The sequence below is a fragment of the Debaryomyces fabryi genome, assembly GCF_001447935.2.
Source record: "Debaryomyces fabryi strain CBS 789 chromosome Unknown contig00018, whole genome shotgun sequence".
NCBI lineage: Eukaryota > Fungi > Ascomycota > Pichiomycetes > Serinales > Debaryomycetaceae > Debaryomyces > Debaryomyces fabryi.
The window spans coordinates 1-21,823 of NW_015385444.1; the positions used below are offsets into that span (position 1 = coordinate 1).

Sequence of the window (21,823 nt, forward strand, 5' to 3'; positions counted from 1 at the left end):
AACTACTTCCTTGTTCATATTCTCTTCCAAATTTGATTCAAGTTTTGGTAATTTTGAAATAGACTTTTGTATTTTTCTACAATGGTGATATCCGGTAGGTGATTGTAGGATATAGAGCGAAATGAAGTGGTGATATCTGGTGATAGATGACATATGTGGAATACTAATTGTGAAACGGTTCCAGCAGTTACACTGGGATATACATTAACTCAGAAACTTATATTTTATATTATACACTAAAAACAAATTAACGAGTTCGTAAAAATTAGAAAAGAGTCAGGACTAAACGTCTTATAAAAGTACATAAGCTATCTAACTTAGACCTTGAAACCTCTAGATCTTCTTCTACCTCTAGCTCTTTCGAACTTTCTACCGGTGGATTGGATTCTTGGGGCCTTGTTCTTGTGAGGACCGAAACCGAAGTGTCTAACAGCTTCTCTGGAGTTTCTTGGACCTCTGACAATTAAAGTGTTTTGACCCTTTGGAGCTCTTAAAGCTAATTGATCTAAGGTGATGGCTTCACCACCAGCCTTTAAGATGGTAGCCTTGGCACCAGCAGTGAATCTCAAAGCGGCGACGGTGGCCTTTGGGAATTCCAACAATCTGTTGTCGTCAGTAACGGTACCAACAACAACGATGGTCTTTTCAGCGGTGTTCTTTTGCTTCAAGGCACGGGCGATTCTTGAGACAGAAACTGGTGGTCTGTTGATCTTGGATAAGAACAAAGATCTCAAGATGACCTTGTTGAATGGAGCATCAGTACGACCTATAATATGTTAGTATAAGGATCTTCTTTCTGCTCAGAAGACGCACAGTAAACACCACATTTAACAGAATAAATGTTTGTGCCATGCACTCGCAGAATGGCTTCCCATGCAAATAGTCTTCGCTGCATCACCAGCCCAAGACTTTTCTGCCATGGGGCGTATGGCACGACGTTTACTCTTCCCTCAGACTCGTTTGCTAGCCCATACTTGTACACCTTGTTGGTCTACTCAAACCCGAATCTTTGGTTACCAGTGTCTCTACTGATGTAAGATTGTGTTGGGTTCCTTTCTGGGCCTGCTTCAATGTCTATTCGGGTCTTCATCCGTCGCCAAACTTCCATATTTTTATTATCTTCATTCCATCTCAATGTTCCTTGGACTGCTACGTGTTTCCACAAGCACTGCTTCCATAAAATGAGTGGTTTATTATAACATCTTCTTTTGGTGAGTCCTTTTTAATCGATATACATACGAGCTAAGAAAGAATATAACTTAACCAATAATTTCAAGTAGACATTGTCTGACTTTGGTGCTTCTCTGTGACCAGATCTGATGTGTTGCTTAGAAGTGTGATCTCTACCCATGTTTAATTACTTTGACCTGTGATGAAGAAACTATGAAAAAATTAAAACTCTTGTACTATTAAAATAATTATGTCCAAGATTCTGCCCGAGATGCGTACTGAAAAATTTTTTGGAAATTGGCAGTTTTGTGTAATTTAACAAAAACAGGAATTTTTCACTTATCCGTTATAATCATATGATCGTCCTGGGGCTGTAACCCTTCTGATATCAGTCCTGGTAGGTGTTTATCAGTTAAGTGTGCAGTCGTATACGGAGGCAATATCAATATTGACATTTATACGTAACAGTTGGTTTATTTAGGGATTTGAAGTAAAGCTTGGTAGTAGATTCTATTCGTATTTGGACAGAACGGTTATTGACGGTACATTTAAAGCATAATATAGAGAGGTTTGGAATATTATAAGGGATTTGGATCAGATATGGCGCAATTAACACCGATAAGAGGGTTTAGTAATACCCCGGTATCCAAGACGATATGTATAGTTAGCACGTTGGTGGCATTGGGGCTTTCTATATTTCAGATGAAACATTATGTCCGGTTGTCCATTGACCCATATATATTGGAATATTCACAGTATTGGAGGGTGATAACGTATGAGATGTCGGTGATCAATGAATCTGATTACATGTTGTGCGTGTTGCTTTGGTTTCATTACAAGAACTTGGAGAGGTTCTACGGGTCGCGGAAATATGCATCGTTGATCGTGGTGTTTGCGTTGTACAATTCGCTAGTATGTTTTATTGTCATGAGTTTGGGGCAATTGGGAGTGAATCTTGCAGTGTACTTGATTTCGTCAATTGCCAATGGAGGAAAGGGAGATATTGCGTATAATACAACTGTATTTAACCAAGTGGCACTGGGCCCGTTGGGAATATTGTCGTCATTGTATATTTGTTATGGGGCAAACATACCCACATCATATAAGTTTAAGATATTGTTGTCCAAGCCTACGCTACTGGACGACGGGGAGGTGCATCCGTCTAATTCGAGCAAAGAATTGGTGCTAACCAATCATTTCCAGATTCATATAATTTATACGTTATTGCTCCTTAACAATGGATTGGGGTCGATAATACCGTGTTTGGTAGGCATAGCCCTTGGGAAATTGCACTCAAATGAATTGCTTCCAGGTGCCAGGAACTGGTTAATCCCTGTGAGTGTCTTTGAAGCGTTCATGCATCCTCGTAAGCTCGTAAGTAGCTTATGGCCATCCACCAGAGGAAGACGAAGTGGTGGCTACCAAACAATCGACAACGCTAATGCTAACGTAAATGATCTGATGGCTGATGAAGATACAGAAGAGGTTCTAGACGAAGGTAGAAGCAATAACCAAGCCCATGAAATTAGAGCAGAAACACCTGTCAGGCCCTTAGGCAGCCAGTTCTTGGACACGTTCAGAACATGATCTACATAGCAAAATTAATATAGTATATAGTATATACAAATCAATGCATTAATATTTATCGATATATTACAAAAAGTGCACTAGTTAGTTCCGTTCAATTCTTAGCGCCTTCTTCAGCAGCTCTGAGTTTCTTTCTTCTTTCAACATCCCAATTATACAATCTTGCCGTATTCACCTCCATGGTGGTGATATTCTCTTTCAAAAATTCCAAATCTTCCTTGACAAGTTCCAATTGTGCCTTGTTGTTCTTCAATCTGTCGTTTAATAATTCAATTGCTTCGTCAAGTGGGTATTCCAACATAACCTCCGCACCTAACCATAAGTAGACTGATTCTAACTTCGACGCATCTATGGTGGCCCTGGTGTATAAAGTATCGTTCAACTCATAATTAGTTTCGATGATTTTGTCTTCTTCGTCGTCACTCTTCTTAGTTTCCTTGATATGATTTATAATGTCCAAGTTCTTCTCAATATCGGGTATTTTAACATTCAAATCTCCTAATTGTTGTTTCTTGGACACTTCCATAAATTTGTATTGCTGTAAACGATCCTGAAACGCAGCAATAACCTTATCAAAGTCAACATCCGGATTCTTGACATAATCTTCTACTTTATCTATGAATGGAGCTTCTGGAATACCACGAGGGTTGGTATTGGTAATTCTGGATGGTTAGTACATGATTTTAACAAAAGGTCCTAAACCCATATTCATATTTTGTTTAAGAACATACTTAAGGATATCTGTCATCTATAATGTGTATTGACGTATTGTCAGTATAGAAGTAATCGATAGTGGTAGTCTTCAGATCAATGATGTCTATATTTCACGATGTCGTATAATGTCGTAGTAAATGTCGTAGTAAATGTCTGAATTAATGTCGCGATATATGTCGCGTAAGGGTTAAGAATTTTTCGCGTCTTGTGTTTACATTATGCTATATTTACGAAAGCACGCTGGAAAGATTATATTATTATTTGAAAAATTTCATATAGAGAAGTCTTGCTCGTGTGACTATTTAAACTAACTGATATCCTAGAGTTGTCTTCTTGTATTAGGTTCTGTAGAATCCTTAAATTCCAAATCAAAAAATGTATTTCTCATTTTTTGCAGCCTTCGCTGCGTCCTTTCTTTTATTGAATTTTTCACTCGCTTATCCAAAAGCAGACTTAACTATTAACCCGGAGGCTTTTCACCCTCGTATTATGGCTAAGGTAATCGCGACAAAGAATAAAGATGGCTCATGCTATGCTCATAAGGTAGCAAAGGGCGAAACGTGCCAATTTATGATGAACAAGTTTTCCATTACGAAAGATAATCTTATGAAATGGAACCAAAATAATTTCGGTTGGATGGGATGCGACAACGGTCACCCATGGATTGGAGACAAAGTATGTGTTAGTGATGGTACGCCTCCAAAGCCAGCATATAACAAACTTGCAGAATGTGGGCCTCAGGCTTCTAGTGACGGAACTGACATTAAATGTCCTTTAAATGCATGCTGTAGTCCATACGGATTTTGTGGCTTAACTTCCGATTTTTGCGCTGTAACCAAGAGTCCAACAGGCGCACCTGGTACAGCTGGGTGTCTCTCAAACTGTGGGTACGGTAAACTTCATACAGATACAAGAACGGACTTCAAGAAGATAGTTTACTGGATAGACTCGAATGACAAATTAAAAACTGATCCAAAAGCTTTGAAGAGTTACTACTCGGTTCATTATTCTTTTGTGAATATTAAATCGGACCTCACGATCGATGATTCAAAAATTAAGACAAGTTCATTCTTGGGTATTACGAACAAGAAGATCGCCAGTTTTGGAGGTTGGGAATTTAGCACATCTCTATCAACCTACAATATTTTCAGAAATGGTGTTGCTGATGCAAATAGAGAAAAATTTGCGACCAATTTAGTTAATTTTTTGAAGAAATATAACTTAGATGGTATTGACTTAGACTGGGAATTTCCTGGTCTCACTGGTATTTCTGGTATTCCAGATGACGATAAAAAAGATGGTCAAAGGTATTTAGAATTGTTGAAGCTTATTAAATCTAAATTACCAGCCGGTAAAACATTATCTATTACTATCCCTGCTTCGTTTTGGTATTTGAAGAATTTCCCAATTAAAGATATGCAAAAATACATCGATTATCAAGTGTTTATGACCTATGATATTCGTTCCAGTAACGATAATCTTGTTCAATGCCACACGAATAAAACTGAAGTTATCAATGCTCTTAAAATGTTAGATAAGGCAGGTGTTCAAATAGGTAAGACATATGGTGGTTTGGCTAATTACGGTAGATCGTATAAGTTATCTTCAACATCTTGTTCTACCGTGGGATGCCCAGTTTCTGGGCCAGGTAAAAAAGGACCTACAGTTAACACTGATGGTGTGTTGGCTCAGTCCGAAATTGATAAGATTACAACCTGGGGTGTTAAAAACAAGAGGTGGACTGATGATGCATCTCAATGTGATTTTATGATTTATGACACTAACAATATTGTAGGCTGGCCTAAGGTTTCTCAGAGGAATAGTATGGAGGATTTCTTTCACCATTCTGGTTTAGCTGGTTCTGTATTATGGGCTGCCAATTATAACTGAACAAATATAGTTCGTCGATTCATCCTTCAATATTTAATCTTGTATTTAGTTTAATAAAAGTTATCATGATTTTGTAATAGGTGTTTGTAAGCGCATATCATTTAATCAAAAATATAAAAGCATATATAATGAATATCTTAAGGTTTGTTTTGCTTCTTTCTTAAATCATATACATTTAAGACAGCTTCTGCGGCTTTGACACCAGAGAGAGCCATGGCCCCAAAAGTTGGGCCCATTCTGTTGGAGCCATCAACTTCTGCCAATTCCATACCTGTCACAACCAAACCTGGGGTGACTTCTCTTGTCCCCTTAACAATTGCATCTTCTGCGCTATTCATATCTAAACCTCTCATATGACCTAACTTTATACATCCCAATTTGTCCAAACGCTTTGCACTACCTGCACCAAATGGACCGTCGTGGCCAGATGCAGAAAGAATAACATTAGCATTGATGGTGTTAGGATCCATACATGACTGAGTGTCATGATTAAGGGAGACAAGAGTCCAGTTAGTGACAACACCACAGATTCTTAAATCACCAGTAGTTTCATCACGACGAGTGATCAAATCTTCGACGGCCGTAGCATTAAATAATTTAACATTTGGGAACAGAAGAACCTTTGATAATAAAGTTGACATGAAATAAGCAGCATGCTTTACAACAACATAATCACCTTCATCTTCGTATTCAAGACCTAATTCTTCTAAGAAGAGGTGTGCAGGTTTACGCAACACCATAGCAGAGAATAATTGACCACCTAACCAGCATCCACCACCTGGACTTACACCGGCTTCAATGATTGCAATCTTGAGTTCTGGACGGTTCTTGGCCAAAATATAAGCTGCGGATAATCCAGCAGAACCAGCACCAATAATAACAACATCTGATTCAGCGTATTTATCCAAGTCGGCAAAATAACGGCTTGTCATGGCACGAGAAACTGTAGATTCTCTAATAGGTGTAAATTTGAACTTGTCCCAATCAGCAAATTTAACATCTGCATTCTGTGCATCTGATGACATCCTAACAACTCTGTCCTCTGTAACAACAGGGGAGAATGCTTGTCTAACAGATGTTTCAATCATAGTAGGAGGTGCCATTTTGTATAATATTTATAAGTGTACTAGTATACTTTGTAAATTGTAATTGTTGAAATGCAGATCAAGGTGTGCCTTAAATAGTTTTTCAAACAAGGAGCAACGGACTTCAGCTGTCCTCTTAAATGATCCTCTTAAGAGTTTATTCACATTGGAAGGGAGGAGATCATAATAGAATTACGTTTTAACCTACAAAAGGTTTCACGTCCAACATATTCTATTTCATATTGGCGCAATACAAGGTCGCATAATCGCATGAATGTTATATGAGCTGCTGCAAAATTATCGCATGCGAGAAATCTCTAAATGCATAAATCAAACATTCAATTATAGCGCCCCAATTTATAACGTTACGGGATTCCAGGAGACATGTATGCGTATAATGGTTACAAGTAATGTACATAGCTATTTAGATTTTTGGCTGAACCCCTTAAAGTAACGGTCTCTGAAATTTTTAATTTGGTTCGCTCTTAACCCATTAGAAGTCTCGCCCTTAAAATCGTCATCTCTTCTAACATAAACCAATAGCCTTCTGGACCATTTATTGAATTCTTGCTCTAGATTATATATGAGTTCCAAATTTTCGTGCTGGGGAATTAAGTTGGGTTCAAAATCATCGTTTGCAGTAGGCATCCAGAATGCGAGCCTACCATTTATAGGCAATCTATTGGCAGCAAAATTTAATAAATCATCTAATAAGTTCGACAATTCGTATGGTTTCTTGGGTTGAATGAAATCTTTTCTTAAATGGGCTTTCTCTCCGTCTATAACTACGTTTTCCCTACCAGCAGCTTTTTCTGGATCCTTGGCACCACAAACCTTTAAACCTTCTCTGACACCGTATGGAGGATCACAGACTATGGTATCGATCTTCAAATCCGAACGAAATGCATTGTTGGTAAAATCCATGGTCAAAATGTCCAAGAAATTCAACGTAGTACCGTACTGTTTGAAATTTGCCTTGATGTTACACTTGTCATTTTTACCTCTCAATATGCGAATATCAATATCAGATCCAATAGGTAATCCACCAAAGTTAGCTGCTGCAACCAAAAAGGAACCAGTACCGGTAAATGGATCGTATGTTATTTTGCCTGGTCCAACCTGACCTATATTACAACTGACTAAAGACAATTCAGCATCAAAGGAAGTGGTACCAATGTACTTTCTGCGTCTCAAGTCGTATTTATCTAATATATTCTCAGTTCTTGCACTCAATTGGATCTGTCTTCCAAACCACATATTAATAGGAGCTATGGCCTTCTCGGTCCCATGAACATGGTATTCTTCAAGAACGTTGAAGATTTCATCTGGGTATTTCATTCTAATCGGACCTTCGAACGCTAAATACGAGAAAGATTCTATCATCTCAAATTTCTCCTTAGTGCTTCTCTTCCCCATATACCCGATGAAGTCAAATTTAAATGATACTTTTTTGTATTCGGCAAACCTTTCGCTCGATTTTTGTTTAACATCCTCGTGTAATTCCTCTAGGTTCTTTCCCCGGCCCCATAACTCATATATTCCTCTTCCTAATATGGAACGTTCCATGATTTTGCGGGCCTGGTCATCGTTTTCCAACTTAACGATTAAAAATGGATTCTTCTCATCGTGATGAGATAAGTCTATGGAAATGCCATGGTAAGCAGCTAACGATTCCAACTCTGCCCTTCTGAAGTTGGGATACGCCTGGGCGAAATATATCAAGTATTCCTTCATGTTGATATACAGTATACTAGAGGTTTAATCGTCTGACTCAAGATCATCTCGAATATTGGAAAAAATTAATGCGGCTCGCTTCACGGTTTGGTCAATTACTGCAAATAAGCTATACTTAGCCCAAACCAATTCATATCCTTCCAGACCATTGTGTAAGGAGATTGTCTGTAGAAGGTATCTGATCAAGTCTATTTTTCACATAATTTAAATATCCTTTTTCTGTTGATACATACTGTCTTATAAGCTCTGCTAATCTACTATTTCTCACGATTATTGCAAAATACTAAAATAATAAATATCTGCTAGCATTAACATTATCTTTTACAAAACAGACCAAAAATAACCATCCTATATTCTACATGGAGATATCCAATACAACAGTACGGAATTAAACCATTGAACCAATTGCATATAGCAGTGTAGCAATGGTCGCAAATGAACAGCCTTGCAAATATTCTTAACATTTTAAGCCTAAATACTCTCAATATGCCCACCCAATTACATCTTCCGTTGCTTTCTTTCATTCAACACCCTTTATTCACCATCCATCATTCTACATCCTTCACTCTCCTCCCATACCAGCCATATACCCTGTTATCATATCGTGGCTGGCCTAGTGGGACCAAATTACATAAGCTGGCCAAATATTTTGGTCAACACACGTCCTATCATTGTGACTGAAAATTAACCGATGGCGTTGAACTGGAAACTCCTTTTGATTCCTTTTCTTTAGACAAAGTTATTGATAAATCCATATTAAACAACTAATATAATATAGTATTCAATTGAAGTGATTGGTTGACTAAAAAATTCCAAGTATCTAAAAAAATCAATTTGTATCTACTACATAGATCTTTTGTTTAGTTTTATACAATTTCCATATTTCAATAAACTTAAATTGTCTTGATACTATTTATCCGTATATTAGTTAGTCCCAATAGTTAGCAATGTCTTCCTACGATGATGATGAAGCCCTTTTCGAGGATATCTAGTAAGTATTTTTTAATTTTTGGGTGGTGATTTTGAGAAGGCTCGTTGGAAACGAGGATTCGTTCTTGAGATTCTCAAGACATTGTCAAGAGGCCAAAATTTGAAATGAGTATACTAACCGTTGTAGCGGTGACGATGATAAATCCACCACAGTGAAGGAACAAAGCAATGAGAACCACGAAGAAAAAAAGGAAGAAACTCCTGCTAAAGATGAAGCTCCAGCTCAAGGAGAAACAGCTAATGCCGATGCAAATGAAGCCAAAGCGGAAGTGTCTGCTTCGGGTACACCAGTCCAACAACAGGCCGTGGCACCAGCAGTAGCACCTACTCAAACCGAACAGAATGCTATTCCACCACCACCACCTGTGTCGGGTCAAATGCCTGGTCAAATGCCTGGTCAAATGCCTGGCCAGATGCCGGGCCAGATGCCGGGCCAGATGCAAGGTCAACCACCTCAGATGCCAGACTTCCAACAAATGCAGCAAATGCAGCAAATGCAGCAGCAATTCCAAGGAGGCATGCCATTACCCCCACAACCACCACAAGCACCTCAACCACCACAACCACAGCAGTTACCACCATCAAACATGGGTAAAGATCATGGTAAGATGTTTATCGGTGGTCTTAATTGGGATACAACTGAACAAGGATTGGTTGAGTATTTCACTAAATATGGTGAAGTTATCGATCATACTATTATGAGAGATAATAATACGGGTAAATCCCGTGGGTTTGGTTTCTTAACTTTCAAAGATCCGAAGTCGGTTGATGAAGTTATTAAAACTGACCACATATTAGACGGTAAATTGATTGATCCTAAAAGGGCCATTGCCAGAGAAGAACAAGACAAAGTCGGTAAGATTTTTGTTGGTGGTATCGATCCAATGGTTAACGAAAAGGACTTCAATGACTTCTTTTCTCAATTTGGTAGTATTATTGATGCCCAATTGATGATTGACAAGGATACTGGTAGATCGAGAGGTTTTGGTTTTATTACTTATGATTCACCAGATGCTGTCGATAGAGTTACTGTGAATAAGTACTTAACTTTGAAGGGTAAATCCATGGAAGTCAAGAGAGCAGAACCAAGAGGCCAACATCAACAGAATCAATTACAGCAACAACAGCAACAACAACAGCCATATAATTATGGTAACTACGGTAATCAATATGGTCAAACGCAATATCAGCAACCAGGTATGGCTGCTTATGGTCAAGGGATGAATGGTATGTCACCCGAAATGATGCAAGAATATTGGCAAAGAATGCAACAATGGTACATGTATCAGCAACAACAACAAGCTCAAGGCAATACCGGTGATTACAATCAGCAATCAGAGCAACCTGAACAACCATTGAATCCTCAGCAACAAGCCTCCAGCGAGCCTCAAGACAATCAAGAGGCAGAAAATGGATCTGACAGTTCTGGCACTCCAAGTGGACCATCAAGAAGAATGAATTTACCAAAAGGACCAAGAAGAGCTCCACCTTCCGGCCCATCTGGTAATTCGAGAGGTAGAGGTGGTTACCAAAATAGAAATAGAGGATACCATCCATATAGTAGGGGTGGAAGAAGATAATCTCTCTATGTTGATTGGTATTTTTTCGTTCTGAATTAACTTTTTGCTACAGAGAATCATTTATTGAATCAGATTCTACCAAGTAAAGTTATTGGTGAATTATGTATATTTTATATTCTTTAAATCGAAATTATTTCACGACAAAATTGTAGATATCTATTTACGTTTTCTACTTGGACGAGCATTCTTAGCTCTCTTCTTTTCTTTACTTGCTCTTGCTTTTCTAATATCTTCGGTTGATCTAAGCTCTTGTTTCTGACCAGGCTTGTTGTAACCTTTAACTTGCATTCCTGAATCAACAGCCTTCTTGACCTTTTCTTTCTGTTTATGATAATCATCTCTAAACTTATCTGGCATCTTTGGAGCTGCAACTTTCTTATGTTTGAACCTTCTATCTTTACCATTTGTAGCATTAGATTCCATTGCACCTGTCTTAGTTGGCTTCAAGTTTCTTTGCTTCTTCCAATCATCAAATCTACCAGATCTATAAGTCGCTGGAATCCTTTGACCACTTTCACCAATAATGAACTTCTTATCAGTTGAGTGTGCATTAACGTAATTACCTTTCTTTCTATCCCATTGCATGACCTGTTTGTTACCCTTTAATTTTTCATCATTATCCAAGTCGAAGGTAGCCTTAGCTGCATCATTTGCAAATGATGATGATAAGGCTAATTGCTGATCTTGAATAACAGATGCTGGTGCATAATGTGAAAGGAAAAATTGAGGATCTCTGAAACTCTTTCTCTTTTCATTCTTCTTTTTCTCAATCAACTCATCTGCATCTTCAAACGCGTCTTGTAATTCCTGTTCATCTGCTTCAATAGTTGTTCCAGAATAGCCAACTTCATCATCGTTTTTCAAGATCTCATTTTCGATACCATGAGTTAAACCTGCAATCCTTTCTTTTTCTAACAATTCTCTTCTTTCTTTAGCTCTTCTTTGAATAGGAGCAATTTGCTTTCTTCTTTTATGCATAAACTCAACTAAACTATCTTCATCTTTATCGTTACCTTTTTTGTTAAATTCAAAGACGGTCTCTTTAGACTTTCTATTTAAGAGTTGAGTTAAGAATCTTTCTTTTTCTTTCTCTAAGTTAGGCCCAAATAATAAATGCTGATCATCCCAGTTACCCGTTTGTAAAATTTCCTTTGATCTCTTCAAAGACTCCTGAGATGCTGGTTGTCTCGTACGGTAATACAATTTTTCACCTTTAGTTGCGACACCTTTAACAACACTTAATTCATAATGGTTCCTTAATATATTTTCATATAACTCTTGAAAGGTTTCAATGTCAACTCTTGGGATTGATCCAAGAACTAATCTATCTGTATATGATACTTTTGGTTCTACGTGGTTCGATTGTTGTCTCTGTTTCAACATTTCACATTTCTTTTCATGCATGGATGTTAATAAAACTTTCCTACCCAAAAATAATTCTAGGTCCAATAAGTATGGTAATTCTTTTTCGTTCACAATAGAATATGCCCAACCTGAATTACCAGCTCTTGCTGTTCTACCCACACGATGAATAAAAATCTTTGATGAACCAGGTAATGTGTAATTAACGACATTAGCCAATATCGGAATATCGATACCACGAGCAGCAACATCCGTAACTACTAATATACTAGTCATCCCAATACGGAATTGATATAACTGTTGTTTTCTAGCATGTTGGTCAAGGGTACCATAGATATAAGATACTAAATATCCAGCATCTTTCAATAAAGTGGTCACATATTCAACATGATGTTTAGTTGGCACGAAAACAATTGTAGAATGCTTTGATGGCAACACATTAGCTGGAGGTAATCTTTCTTTTTTAAACCTAAACCTCTTTTTCTTGCTATTTTTGTCGTCATCTTCAGCTTCAGAATCAGACCCATTATCTCTCTTATCCATGTCACTATATCTTTTCACTTCTTCAGGAGACGCTAAGGGTAATTTAATAACCTCTTGTAAAACATATAACAAACTTGCCTCTCTTTCATTGTTTTTGATAGAGAAGAAAGCCATTTGCAATTGATCGGAAATCTTAGTTTCAGCATCTAATCTGACCAAAACTGGATTCGTTAAACCCGCCTTTGCGAAATCGATCAAAGATCTTGGTAACGTTGCAGAGAATAAAAGGGACTGTCTAGATGAAGGCAAAGCAGCAATTAGTTCATTCAATTGCTCTGCAAAACCCATTTCGAATAATCTATCGGCTTCATCAAAAACAATATATTCTACGGTCTTCAATTCTAACTCCATTTCAACCTTTAAATGCAAGAAACGACCAGGAGTAGCCACTATAATGTCTGGGTTGGTCATCATAGAAGAAAACTGCTCTTCTAATGAATCACCACCAATTAAGACTATAGATCTTAAATCGGTACCTTTACTGAATTCTTTAACTTGTTTAAACGTCTGCAATGCTAATTCTCTTGAAGGTGATAAAATAATAGCACGTACACCAACTTTTGGACTATGACTTTTCAATTTTTCAACTAATGGTAAAGTAAAGGCTGCTGTTTTACCAGAACCTGTTCTAGCCATACCAACCACATCTCTGTTTTCCATAATCAACGGAATTGTCTTTCTCTGGATAGGAGTCGGTTGTTTAAACCCTTTCTTGGATATGTTAGTTAACAAAAATTTAGAAAACCCAAATGACGGAAATGAACCATTCTTAGCCTTTTTAGCTTGAGGGTTATTTGCAACAAAATAAGATGCCATATCCTTTGATTCGTTATCACCTTCATCATCTGATAATTCCAAAGATGGGAATGTTTGCTTGGCCTTTCCCTTGTCTAACTTCTGTTTTTTATTTGGCTTATGCTTAGTATCATCGTCATCAGAGATTATTTCATCCTGCACTTCTTCATTATCGGAGCTTAAATCTGATTCAGGTTCTGAGTCAGAGCCTGCTAAAGCAAGCTTTCCTGCAATATCGTAATCTTCTTCGTCTGACATTATGCAGATATTTATACTTATAGGCTGATAATTCTGATAAATATTGGTATTAATACTTAATTTTCATCTCATCACATAGAAAAAATATTCGCAGTGCTCATAATACGTCAATTATAATAACATAATTAATTCAAGATATACTCCATTTAATAATTGGAAGAAGGACAATCAAGTAGTACTCACAGCTATATTAGCTCTATTCTATTTATAATGAATGTATAAAAATAAAGAAAAACTAAGTAAGAAAGCAAAAATTTCGCTTAAATTCATGAACTTATGATAAGGCCAAATTAGAACAGCTTAGTAGTTTTCGAACATCGGAGGTGGGCCTATGCGAAGAAACCAACACAATCAGCAGGCAATGGAAAGTCTTTATTAGCTAGCTAATCTATAGCATGTTAACTCGAACTTAAAGCTTGCAAAGCTATGCAATAGGGACTTAAGTACTCATGACAGATGTCCATATGACAAGATTGTAATAATATCATAAAGGAGGATATAATTGCCATGCAGAAAAGCATGCCTTGTCTATGCTAGTATCTTGTCAAACTCATCCATGTTTTCCAATTCGTCTTGTTGTGCAACTCTTTTCAACACTTCTCTCTTAGAAGACTCTTGTATGTATCCATCTAGGAGCAATTCATCAAGAATATGGTAAGCTTTGTCAAATCCAAAAATAATGTCCAATTCACAAACATTACCATATACTTTATCCATTTGTTCAACAAACCTATGTATAATTTCCAAGGACAATAATTCATTATCGCCAGACTCAATACCCACTATAAAAAATAACGAAGCATAACGACGATAGACAATCTTTATATCCTTATATTCTAACACATTGCACATTTTGGCTCGTCTTGATAAGATTAATGTTGTCAATTCTCTGGTAATTTTGGACTTTTCTTTTTGAGAAATAGTTTGATACCACTTCGATAATCTTACTTTTCCTTGTCTAGACAATAATAGCAAGAATTGCGCTGCCATGATTGAACTATATTAGTATGTTTGTATGTTAAAGTAATGTATGTATTATAGGAGTATGTAAAGAGTGTTGTTGTAATACGAGAAATGTTGTTGATCTCAAAATCGCATCATGTGAGAACCTATGTATCAACGCTTACTAAACACGGTTTTAAGGAAAAATTATACAAGATACATAGAGAGATACCATTAAATGAAGGATGGGTTCTATCGAGAGAATAGTTGAAACTGAATACTTATTGTATGTGACAAATTTGGAAAAATTCCTAGGGTAAATCTTTATGTATGAATTAAGTAAATAATGCTAAACTATTCTAATGTAGATATTGTTGATTTAAGGAAGTCCAAATGATCATTGATTTCTTGGCATAGCTCAACCCTATCAACATCTTTGAAGATACCAACTTGAATATTCAATTCACAAAGCAAAGTCTTCATGTTTGTCCATTGAACTGTCTCGAAATCGTGTCCTAATTTTATTCTGACACCTGTTCCGTACAATCTTAACCTGTTCCCATTTTCATCAAAAATTTTACCAGAGACTTTCAATTCCCACGGGTCTAGCTTAGGGTAATTCGCATGAACAAATAGAATCCGTGCTCCATTTTTTAATAATGGATCGTTTTCAATGATCTCCTGTCGTTCTTTTTCGGATTTATTTTCGAGAAGTTTTCTTTTCTTACTTACATGGTAATCTTCAATTGGATCAAATTGTCCCATACCAGTTCCTTCGAAGCCTGTAGGCTTCATATATCCAAGAGCATTTAAAAAGTGTGCAACTTGATGGAATGGCTTTTTCAATGCTACAGTGGCAGCAATGAATGTTTCTTTGTCTCCTTCACCTGGAGACCCTTGCGAGAAGAGAGGATAAAAGTGGGTTGGCCCAAATAAGTTATAATATAATGCTAATAAGAGCGGCCTAATATGGGTCTTTTTCGAAATCATTAACTGGCCTGATTCTGAGCTAGGATCAGGAATGGCGCCTTCTCTTAAATGCAATGGTAGATCCTTCACGTCTAATTCTTTAATACCATCATCTAGCTTTTCATATGCTCCAGTTTCAGCATTATATCTATCGTATAGCTTTTTATTGCTGAGGTTTATACCAGCAATTTTATAATAACTGGGCGATGTTGTTCTCTTCCAGAAATCCGGCCAAACAATCAATCCGTTGGACTTGAAAGATTCGTCTTCAAAAAGATTATCTGGGTGACGTACAGGAACATTGTCACTATCTAATAACAAGACATTTTCAAAGCTCAGCAATAAAATTGCTAAAGCTTTATACTGATAACCCTTGAAGGTAAACTTTGAAATAAAACTGTCTTCTTTCTGATCATCCAAGGCATATGGAAGATATATACACCGAGCATTAAGAGCCGGGAATACTCGTGCACATAATTCAGGTTCGTATTCATCCAAAGTGGGTATCAAAACCTCGATTGGCAAGTCTGAACCCATAGCTCGGATAGATTTAATTGACAATAATGTCAACCAATTGAATTTACCACCACCAACATAAACAATTCCACTACCTGAATATAATCCTCCAGGGGCTTTTTCAGGCAAGTTTTCAACCACATATTTATGAGACTCAGTCATTGAATCCAACTCCTCTTGATCGAGTTGTAAGAATTTCGATAAATACTCTTCATTGAATACTATTTCATCATTTGTTCCGGTGGTATATCTACTACGAGGAATTCGTTCTTCAGAGAGATACCTATCCAACTTTTCAACCTTTGGTTTTCCTTCGTAGAATACCTTGAAAATTGATTGGTAAAAAACATGACCAGCCAGTAGACGGTTTTTGTTCGGATCAATTTTTTTATAGGATTCACGGATTAATCTTAACTTCGTTTCGTCTAACATCTTATCAAGCTTTTGGTTCGATGTAGTAGTTATCATATTATTGAATTCACTCAGTGATGCAGCATCTGTCTTAGCGAACGGTACTGTTTTCTTTTTATTTATATTAAATTTGGCCAATTTTTCCGACAAGTATGTCAATATGCTTTCTGATTGATGTGGATCACTCACTACCGACTCATTTGTACTAATTGCACTAGAAAGTGATAGTCCATTCACGAAAAGAAATATGATAATTGTAGATATGAATACCGATATTATCAATGATATCTTGTGGCGACGACGGAATATTCGGAATTTTAATAACAGGTTATTTATTGCATTCATTTTGCCTAACCAGATTAATTGTAGGCGGTTATTTGTTGAAGATTATAAATAATTAGACGTGGTTAGTTGTGTTTATGAAATAGACGTGTGAGAGTTTTGTCCATAATTTTTTGCGGATTTAATTTGTGGGACAATTGTTCACGGTTAACTAAGGGTCTTAGACGGTGACAGAAGTGTCCACCATGGTCATATATAGCAGTTGTAGTGTAACGATACTTGTAGTTTTAATCAAAGAAAAAATTGTCTAACTAGTCTAAATGCAACATTATTTGTCTATTTACAAGCATTTTGTGTTTTCTTAATGGGAGTTTAATAAATTTAGTATATGAGGCGTGCAGCTTATGAAACTAAACAGAAAGTCTTCATCTGGATCACAGCTGCATCTATTTTCGAGTCTCGTTTGTAATGGTTGAGGACATTGTAAATATGGTGCATGATAGTAGCCAATATCACCAAACCACCATAAATCGCGTTTAGACAAAAACCACAGAATCGCCAATGAATGAACTGGAGCATCACCCCATCTCTCATAGAAGAAGCCACCTGTAGAGTCCAAATATTTGAAAAATGCCTCGTATTCAGGGTTATTGAAAATGGACAAATCGGCAATTTCGAAGTTGGACCAAAAATGACATAAATTGTACGTTTTGGCCGCGTTATCGTTCTGGACGAAGTCAATCAACTCACCGTAGGGCGTCTCGGTTTGATTATAACGGCTGATAAATGATTTGAAATGGCCCCAAAGTGATGGAATGGTCTTTTTGTACTCGAACATCGACATTACGAACCCATACTTCTTGTTGTTCGATTTCATGAACCGGAACACATCGTACGAAACGTCACAATAAAACTTCACCCCCGGTTCTATCCGCCAGTAATACTGGTACTGTGCAACAAGCGGATGTTTGTAAAAAAATCCCAGGTAGAAACGACACATATGTCTGTATGATTCACTATCCGCATACACCACGTCCTCTTCGACGAGACGAGCCCGCTGTTCACTCGCATATGTCTGATTTACCCAGCTTGGATATCCCCAATACTTCAGAGGAATCTGCCCAAAACTCAACTTCCCCTGCACAACGTACTGCGACACAATATACATAAATCGCTCGTCGAATGCCTTGTCGTTCAAAAATACCCAATCGTAATTGTATCGGTGGTTAAACCTGTCTTGTATACTCTGAATCGACTCTAGCAACTCAAACACTTCTTCGTTTCGACAAAGCACCAAAAATGTAGCATTTTCTCGTTTATACGCATCATCTGGCCTATTTTTGTTCACTACTATCGTTTGCACATCTCCCTGGTCCTCTATCTCGCGTCTAAGAAACTCCATCAATTCTCCGGAGTTACTCTCCTTATCCCAGTCCCATGAAAACTCTCCAAGTCCCAGAGTAATATTGCTATATTTTTTGGCATATCATTGAATGCTTCTATGCTTACATCATGTAGTTCATCTTGGAGTTGATCTGGATTGTCAATATTTGCATAAGCTAACCTTAGCACAAAAAATACCCATATAAACCAACAAGCAACCTTGTTTGTACCACATAACTTGAAAACCCCATCTCTAGCATTCATATTATTCTTCCATTCCACATATTATCCGGCCTTTGTATAGCCACGGCGGTAACTCCATGATTAATGGTTGATGAGATAAGACATTATTCCGGGTAACGGATTTGTCTCACGATGCCATTTTTCAAGCTTCATAAAGCTGTTAGTATGTAAATCATAACATATATTACCACGTTTTATAGACTTTTGCATATTATTTCTTTAATAAAGGGTGCTGTCGGTCTATAGTTTATATAAGTAGTTAAGATATATATGCTTAACATATACTGAAGAAAAATAATTTATTTTTGTACTTAAATCGTATTATCAGGCATTGGACTTGATATCAACACATTTAATTGAAGGCCCTATACTAGGAATATCGTTAAACACAAATATTAGGTAAATTGCATTTTTTTTTACCTAGAATTGAAAGTGAACTTGTGTATTTGGGTTATATGTCTTTCATAATAAAGAGAAATTGAAGTATAATCCATCATGGCACATGGACCAAGTGAATTCGTGGGTGCAGAGAAGCAGGTTTCAGAGAGAAAAGGACATCATAGGACTGAAAATGAGATTAGAGAAGAGAATGCCATGGATAGAGATGTGGTTAGAGACATACAAGAACGCTTTCGTGGGGGATGTGGTGAAGAAGAAGTCAGAAGTGAAAGTGACGAACCGGATTTCGCAAGAATCGAGAATCTGAAGATCCAGGGACAACATACAACGGCAACATCCTCAGATATGCCGCTGATAGTTTCGGGACGTAAAGCAGCAAGGTCATTGAGACTATTTCGCGGGGATGGAAATCGTGATATCGAGAGTTTGATAGAGATGCCCACGCCAGAGGCCGACAATAAACCGCAAGAGGTAGCGCACGAGGCCATCGCTAACGGCGGAGGAGGGAATAATAATACTGAAGCTGGGGCATCAAAAATAAGGATATCACCTGAATCAAACACTCCAGTAATTGGTAAACTTCCTGAGAATGATGCAAGTAAAATAGTTGGATTGGAACCAGTGTCGTCGGCGACATATTTTCCCCATACTCCAGCTGATCAGAAATATATCCAGTATACCATAGTTGATGCAGATGGAACATCTACCAAGACACGACACTTGACAGCTGATTTGGAGTTTGACCATTCTAGTGATGGTGATATTACCAAAATTCAAAAGTATGTCGGCCATAAAGACGATATTGACCATGTACAGAATTTGGATTCCACGAAAATAAAAAACAAACATCACGATAATAACAAATCAGTAAAGTTTGGTACTAATCAGTTCTATAGCCCAAATGTTAAAGAGCAAGATCAAGTTACACAAGCATCAGAAAATGACAAGATCGAGGAAGATGAGGTTGAAGGCTTGGCTGACTTGACGATAGATGAAGAAGTGTTTCCATTGGCGGTAGAATTAAGACCGTTCAAAAATAAAGTAGGGGGACATACTGCAATTTTTCGATTTTCACGTAAAGCAGTATGCAAAGCATTAATGAATCGAGAAAATTTATGGTACGAGGTAGTAGAGTTAAGACTCCCCGAACTATTGAGGTTCATGCCAAAATATATTGGTGTTTTGAATGTCAGGTATTCAAGTATAATCACTGAAGATCCGACGAGTCAAGCACCCTCAAGGAAGAATAGCATGGTTGAAGAAAATATGAATAATAAGAAGAAAGATTTTAATTTTGGAAATATGTTGATTAATGAAGACGACGAGTTACCTCCAGAAGTTGTACTTGATGATAATAAACATATCATACCAGATTTATTGTGGAAGCAATATTCTACATCAGCCCCATCACCTAACGGATCATTAATTCAGAAGCAGAACAGTGGTACTTCATTAGAGACATCTCCATTTAAGAATTCTGTATCGTCATCTAACACATCAGTCACAAACTTTTTCCCAGCATCTCCAAGGAATAATGAAGTTTGGTCTACATCAGTTAACAAAGACTTGCAAGTACAAGTAATCCAAGAAGTGTTTTCATCTTCCCATAAGAAAAAGAAATCAGAGACAGGTGATGAAATATTTTGTATGGATGATGAAAATGCCATCGTTGACTTAGATAGCAGTCAGTACTCCCAAGGAGATGACGATTTCACAGAAGAAAGGCGACAACATCCGGCGCGTCGTAGCTCGTCCATATCGTCACCCAGACATAATGGACAAATGCTAAGGAAACACACGAGGTTTGAAAGATTTATTTTATTAGAGGACTTGACGGCGGATATGCAAAAGCCATGTGTTCTTGATTTGAAAATGGGCACGAGACAATATGGTGTTGAGGCTAATCCAGCCAAGCAGAAATCACAGCGCAATAAATGTTTGAACACAACTTCAAGATCTCTTGGGGTCAGAATTTGTGGATTACAAGTATGGAACTTACGACACGAAAGCTATTACATCAAGGATAAATATTTTGGAAGAAAGGTCACTAAGGGTAAGGATTTCAGCAAGGTTTTGTCGAAGTTTTTGTATGATGGAAGGCTGATATATTCGATTCTCAGCAAAATACCTAAGCTAATTGTTCAATTGCAAGAATTATATGAAATCTTCAAGACTCTTGTCGACTACCGCATGTATGGATCATCGATTTTGTTAATGTATGACGGCATCGACAATATGGACGATATCAAAGTAAGAATTATAGACTTTGCACAATCAGTCATTGCCGGGGAAAGCCTTCCACAGTCCACCACAATCCCGCCTAAGAATACTGGGTTACCGGACAGAGGATATTTGCGAGGCTTAAACTCTCTCATAGGATATTTCAAGACGATATTCAGGATTTTGTCCGGGGTAGAATATGTCCTGTTTGAAGAGTCGAAAAACTTAGTTGAAACGAAGAAGGAAGACTTCCAGAAAACGGCAAATAAGTGGTTGGATGAATACGTCGATAACTCTAGCGATTCCTCAGACGACTTTGGGGACCAGTTTGAATGCGAGTATCCCGACTACAACTATTCTGACGAAGGAGGAATATCTGAATAATGTATATATGTATAATAGACAAATTACGACTAAATGAAACTGTAACTACATTTGCCATCACACAGAACTGTAGGCAGCTTCAGTGTTCGGGTATATTCCATGCTAAATTATACTTATACCAGCTCAGACCGCAGCAGCATAGATATATGGCAGAAAACCTGCATTTTTAGATATGCTATTATGCGAATCATGCAAGTCTGCAACCAATAAATATGGTAAAATATAAATATCTGTACACGTATTATGACGACATGACAGTCTTCTGATCAAGTAAGAGCAAAATTTTATCAGCTAGTTGACATACAACTGTGAACTTGCTGGTGATGGGCGAAGTATATGGTCCAGCAGAACCAAACCAAATACACA

At 37.4% G+C, this 21,823-nt stretch overlaps 13 protein-coding genes across 13 annotated transcripts; 4 read left to right on the plus strand and 9 right to left on the minus strand.

The window, feature by feature from the left end:
* Positions 1-317: 317 nt before the first annotated feature.
* Positions 318-1,351, minus strand: RPL18 (60S ribosomal protein eL18; the record flags this gene model as incomplete). The annotated part of the gene is made up of 2 exons (XM_015610160.1): positions 318-766; positions 1,240-1,351. 2 exons carry the CDS (start codon positions 1,349-1,351, stop codon positions 318-320), a joined length of 561 nt encoding a protein of 186 aa, XP_015468952.1.
* Positions 1,352-1,950: 599 nt separating this feature from the next.
* Positions 1,951-2,757, plus strand: AC631_01331 (uncharacterized protein; the record flags this gene model as incomplete). The annotated part of the gene is made up of 1 exon (XM_015610161.1): positions 1,951-2,757. One exon carries the CDS (start codon positions 1,951-1,953, stop codon positions 2,755-2,757), a length of 807 nt encoding a protein of 268 aa, XP_015468953.1.
* Positions 2,758-2,851: 94 nt separating this feature from the next.
* Positions 2,852-3,505, minus strand: AC631_01332 (tubulin-binding prefolding complex subunit; the record flags this gene model as incomplete). The annotated part of the gene is made up of 2 exons (XM_015610162.1): positions 2,852-3,419; positions 3,489-3,505. The coding sequence occupies 2 exons, from the start codon at positions 3,503-3,505 to the stop codon at positions 2,852-2,854; spliced, it is 585 nt and encodes a 194-aa protein (XP_015468954.1).
* Positions 3,506-3,960: 455 nt separating this feature from the next.
* Positions 3,961-5,361, plus strand: AC631_01333 (uncharacterized protein; the record flags this gene model as incomplete). Its single annotated transcript, XM_015610163.1, has 1 exon — positions 3,961-5,361. One exon carries the CDS (start codon positions 3,961-3,963, stop codon positions 5,359-5,361), a length of 1,401 nt encoding a protein of 466 aa, XP_015468955.1.
* Positions 5,362-5,498: 137 nt separating this feature from the next.
* On the minus strand, positions 5,499-6,464 carry THI4 (thiamine thiazole synthase; the record flags this gene model as incomplete). Its single annotated transcript, XM_015610164.1, has 1 exon — positions 5,499-6,464. The coding sequence occupies one exon, from the start codon at positions 6,462-6,464 to the stop codon at positions 5,499-5,501; it is 966 nt and encodes a 321-aa protein (XP_015468956.1).
* A 402-nt stretch (positions 6,465-6,866) lies between these two features.
* On the minus strand, positions 6,867-8,180 carry AC631_01335 (tRNA (guanine-N2-)-methyltransferase; the record flags this gene model as incomplete). The annotated part of the gene is made up of 1 exon (XM_015610165.1): positions 6,867-8,180. One exon carries the CDS (start codon positions 8,178-8,180, stop codon positions 6,867-6,869), a length of 1,314 nt encoding a protein of 437 aa, XP_015468957.1.
* A 1,367-nt stretch (positions 8,181-9,547) lies between these two features.
* AC631_01336 (uncharacterized protein) lies at positions 9,548-10,750 on the plus strand (the record flags this gene model as incomplete). The annotated part of the gene is made up of 1 exon (XM_015610166.1): positions 9,548-10,750. The coding sequence occupies one exon, from the start codon at positions 9,548-9,550 to the stop codon at positions 10,748-10,750; it is 1,203 nt and encodes a 400-aa protein (XP_015468958.1).
* Positions 10,751-10,906: 156 nt separating this feature from the next.
* On the minus strand, positions 10,907-13,708 carry AC631_01337 (putative ATP-dependent RNA helicase; the record flags this gene model as incomplete). The annotated part of the gene is made up of 1 exon (XM_015610167.1): positions 10,907-13,708. The coding sequence occupies one exon, from the start codon at positions 13,706-13,708 to the stop codon at positions 10,907-10,909; it is 2,802 nt and encodes a 933-aa protein (XP_015468959.1).
* Positions 13,709-14,236: 528 nt separating this feature from the next.
* On the minus strand, positions 14,237-14,698 carry AC631_01338 (uncharacterized protein; the record flags this gene model as incomplete). Its single annotated transcript, XM_015610168.1, has 1 exon — positions 14,237-14,698. The coding sequence occupies one exon, from the start codon at positions 14,696-14,698 to the stop codon at positions 14,237-14,239; it is 462 nt and encodes a 153-aa protein (XP_015468960.1).
* A 306-nt stretch (positions 14,699-15,004) lies between these two features.
* On the minus strand, positions 15,005-16,891 carry MNN21 (alpha-1,2-mannosyltransferase MNN2; the record flags this gene model as incomplete). Its single annotated transcript, XM_015610169.1, has 1 exon — positions 15,005-16,891. The coding sequence occupies one exon, from the start codon at positions 16,889-16,891 to the stop codon at positions 15,005-15,007; it is 1,887 nt and encodes a 628-aa protein (XP_015468961.1).
* A 298-nt stretch (positions 16,892-17,189) lies between these two features.
* MNT3 (Mnt3p) lies at positions 17,190-17,672 on the minus strand (the record flags this gene model as incomplete). Its single annotated transcript, XM_015610170.1, has 1 exon — positions 17,190-17,672. The coding sequence occupies one exon, from the start codon at positions 17,670-17,672 to the stop codon at positions 17,190-17,192; it is 483 nt and encodes a 160-aa protein (XP_015468962.1).
* A 557-nt stretch (positions 17,673-18,229) lies between these two features.
* On the minus strand, positions 18,230-18,475 carry AC631_01341 (uncharacterized protein; the record flags this gene model as incomplete). Its single annotated transcript, XM_015610171.1, has 1 exon — positions 18,230-18,475. One exon carries the CDS (start codon positions 18,473-18,475, stop codon positions 18,230-18,232), a length of 246 nt encoding a protein of 81 aa, XP_015468963.1.
* Positions 18,476-18,949: 474 nt separating this feature from the next.
* KCS1 (inositol polyphosphate kinase) lies at positions 18,950-21,457 on the plus strand (the record flags this gene model as incomplete). The annotated part of the gene is made up of 1 exon (XM_015610172.1): positions 18,950-21,457. The coding sequence occupies one exon, from the start codon at positions 18,950-18,952 to the stop codon at positions 21,455-21,457; it is 2,508 nt and encodes an 835-aa protein (XP_015468964.1).
* Between the last annotated feature and the right edge of the window lie 366 nt (positions 21,458-21,823).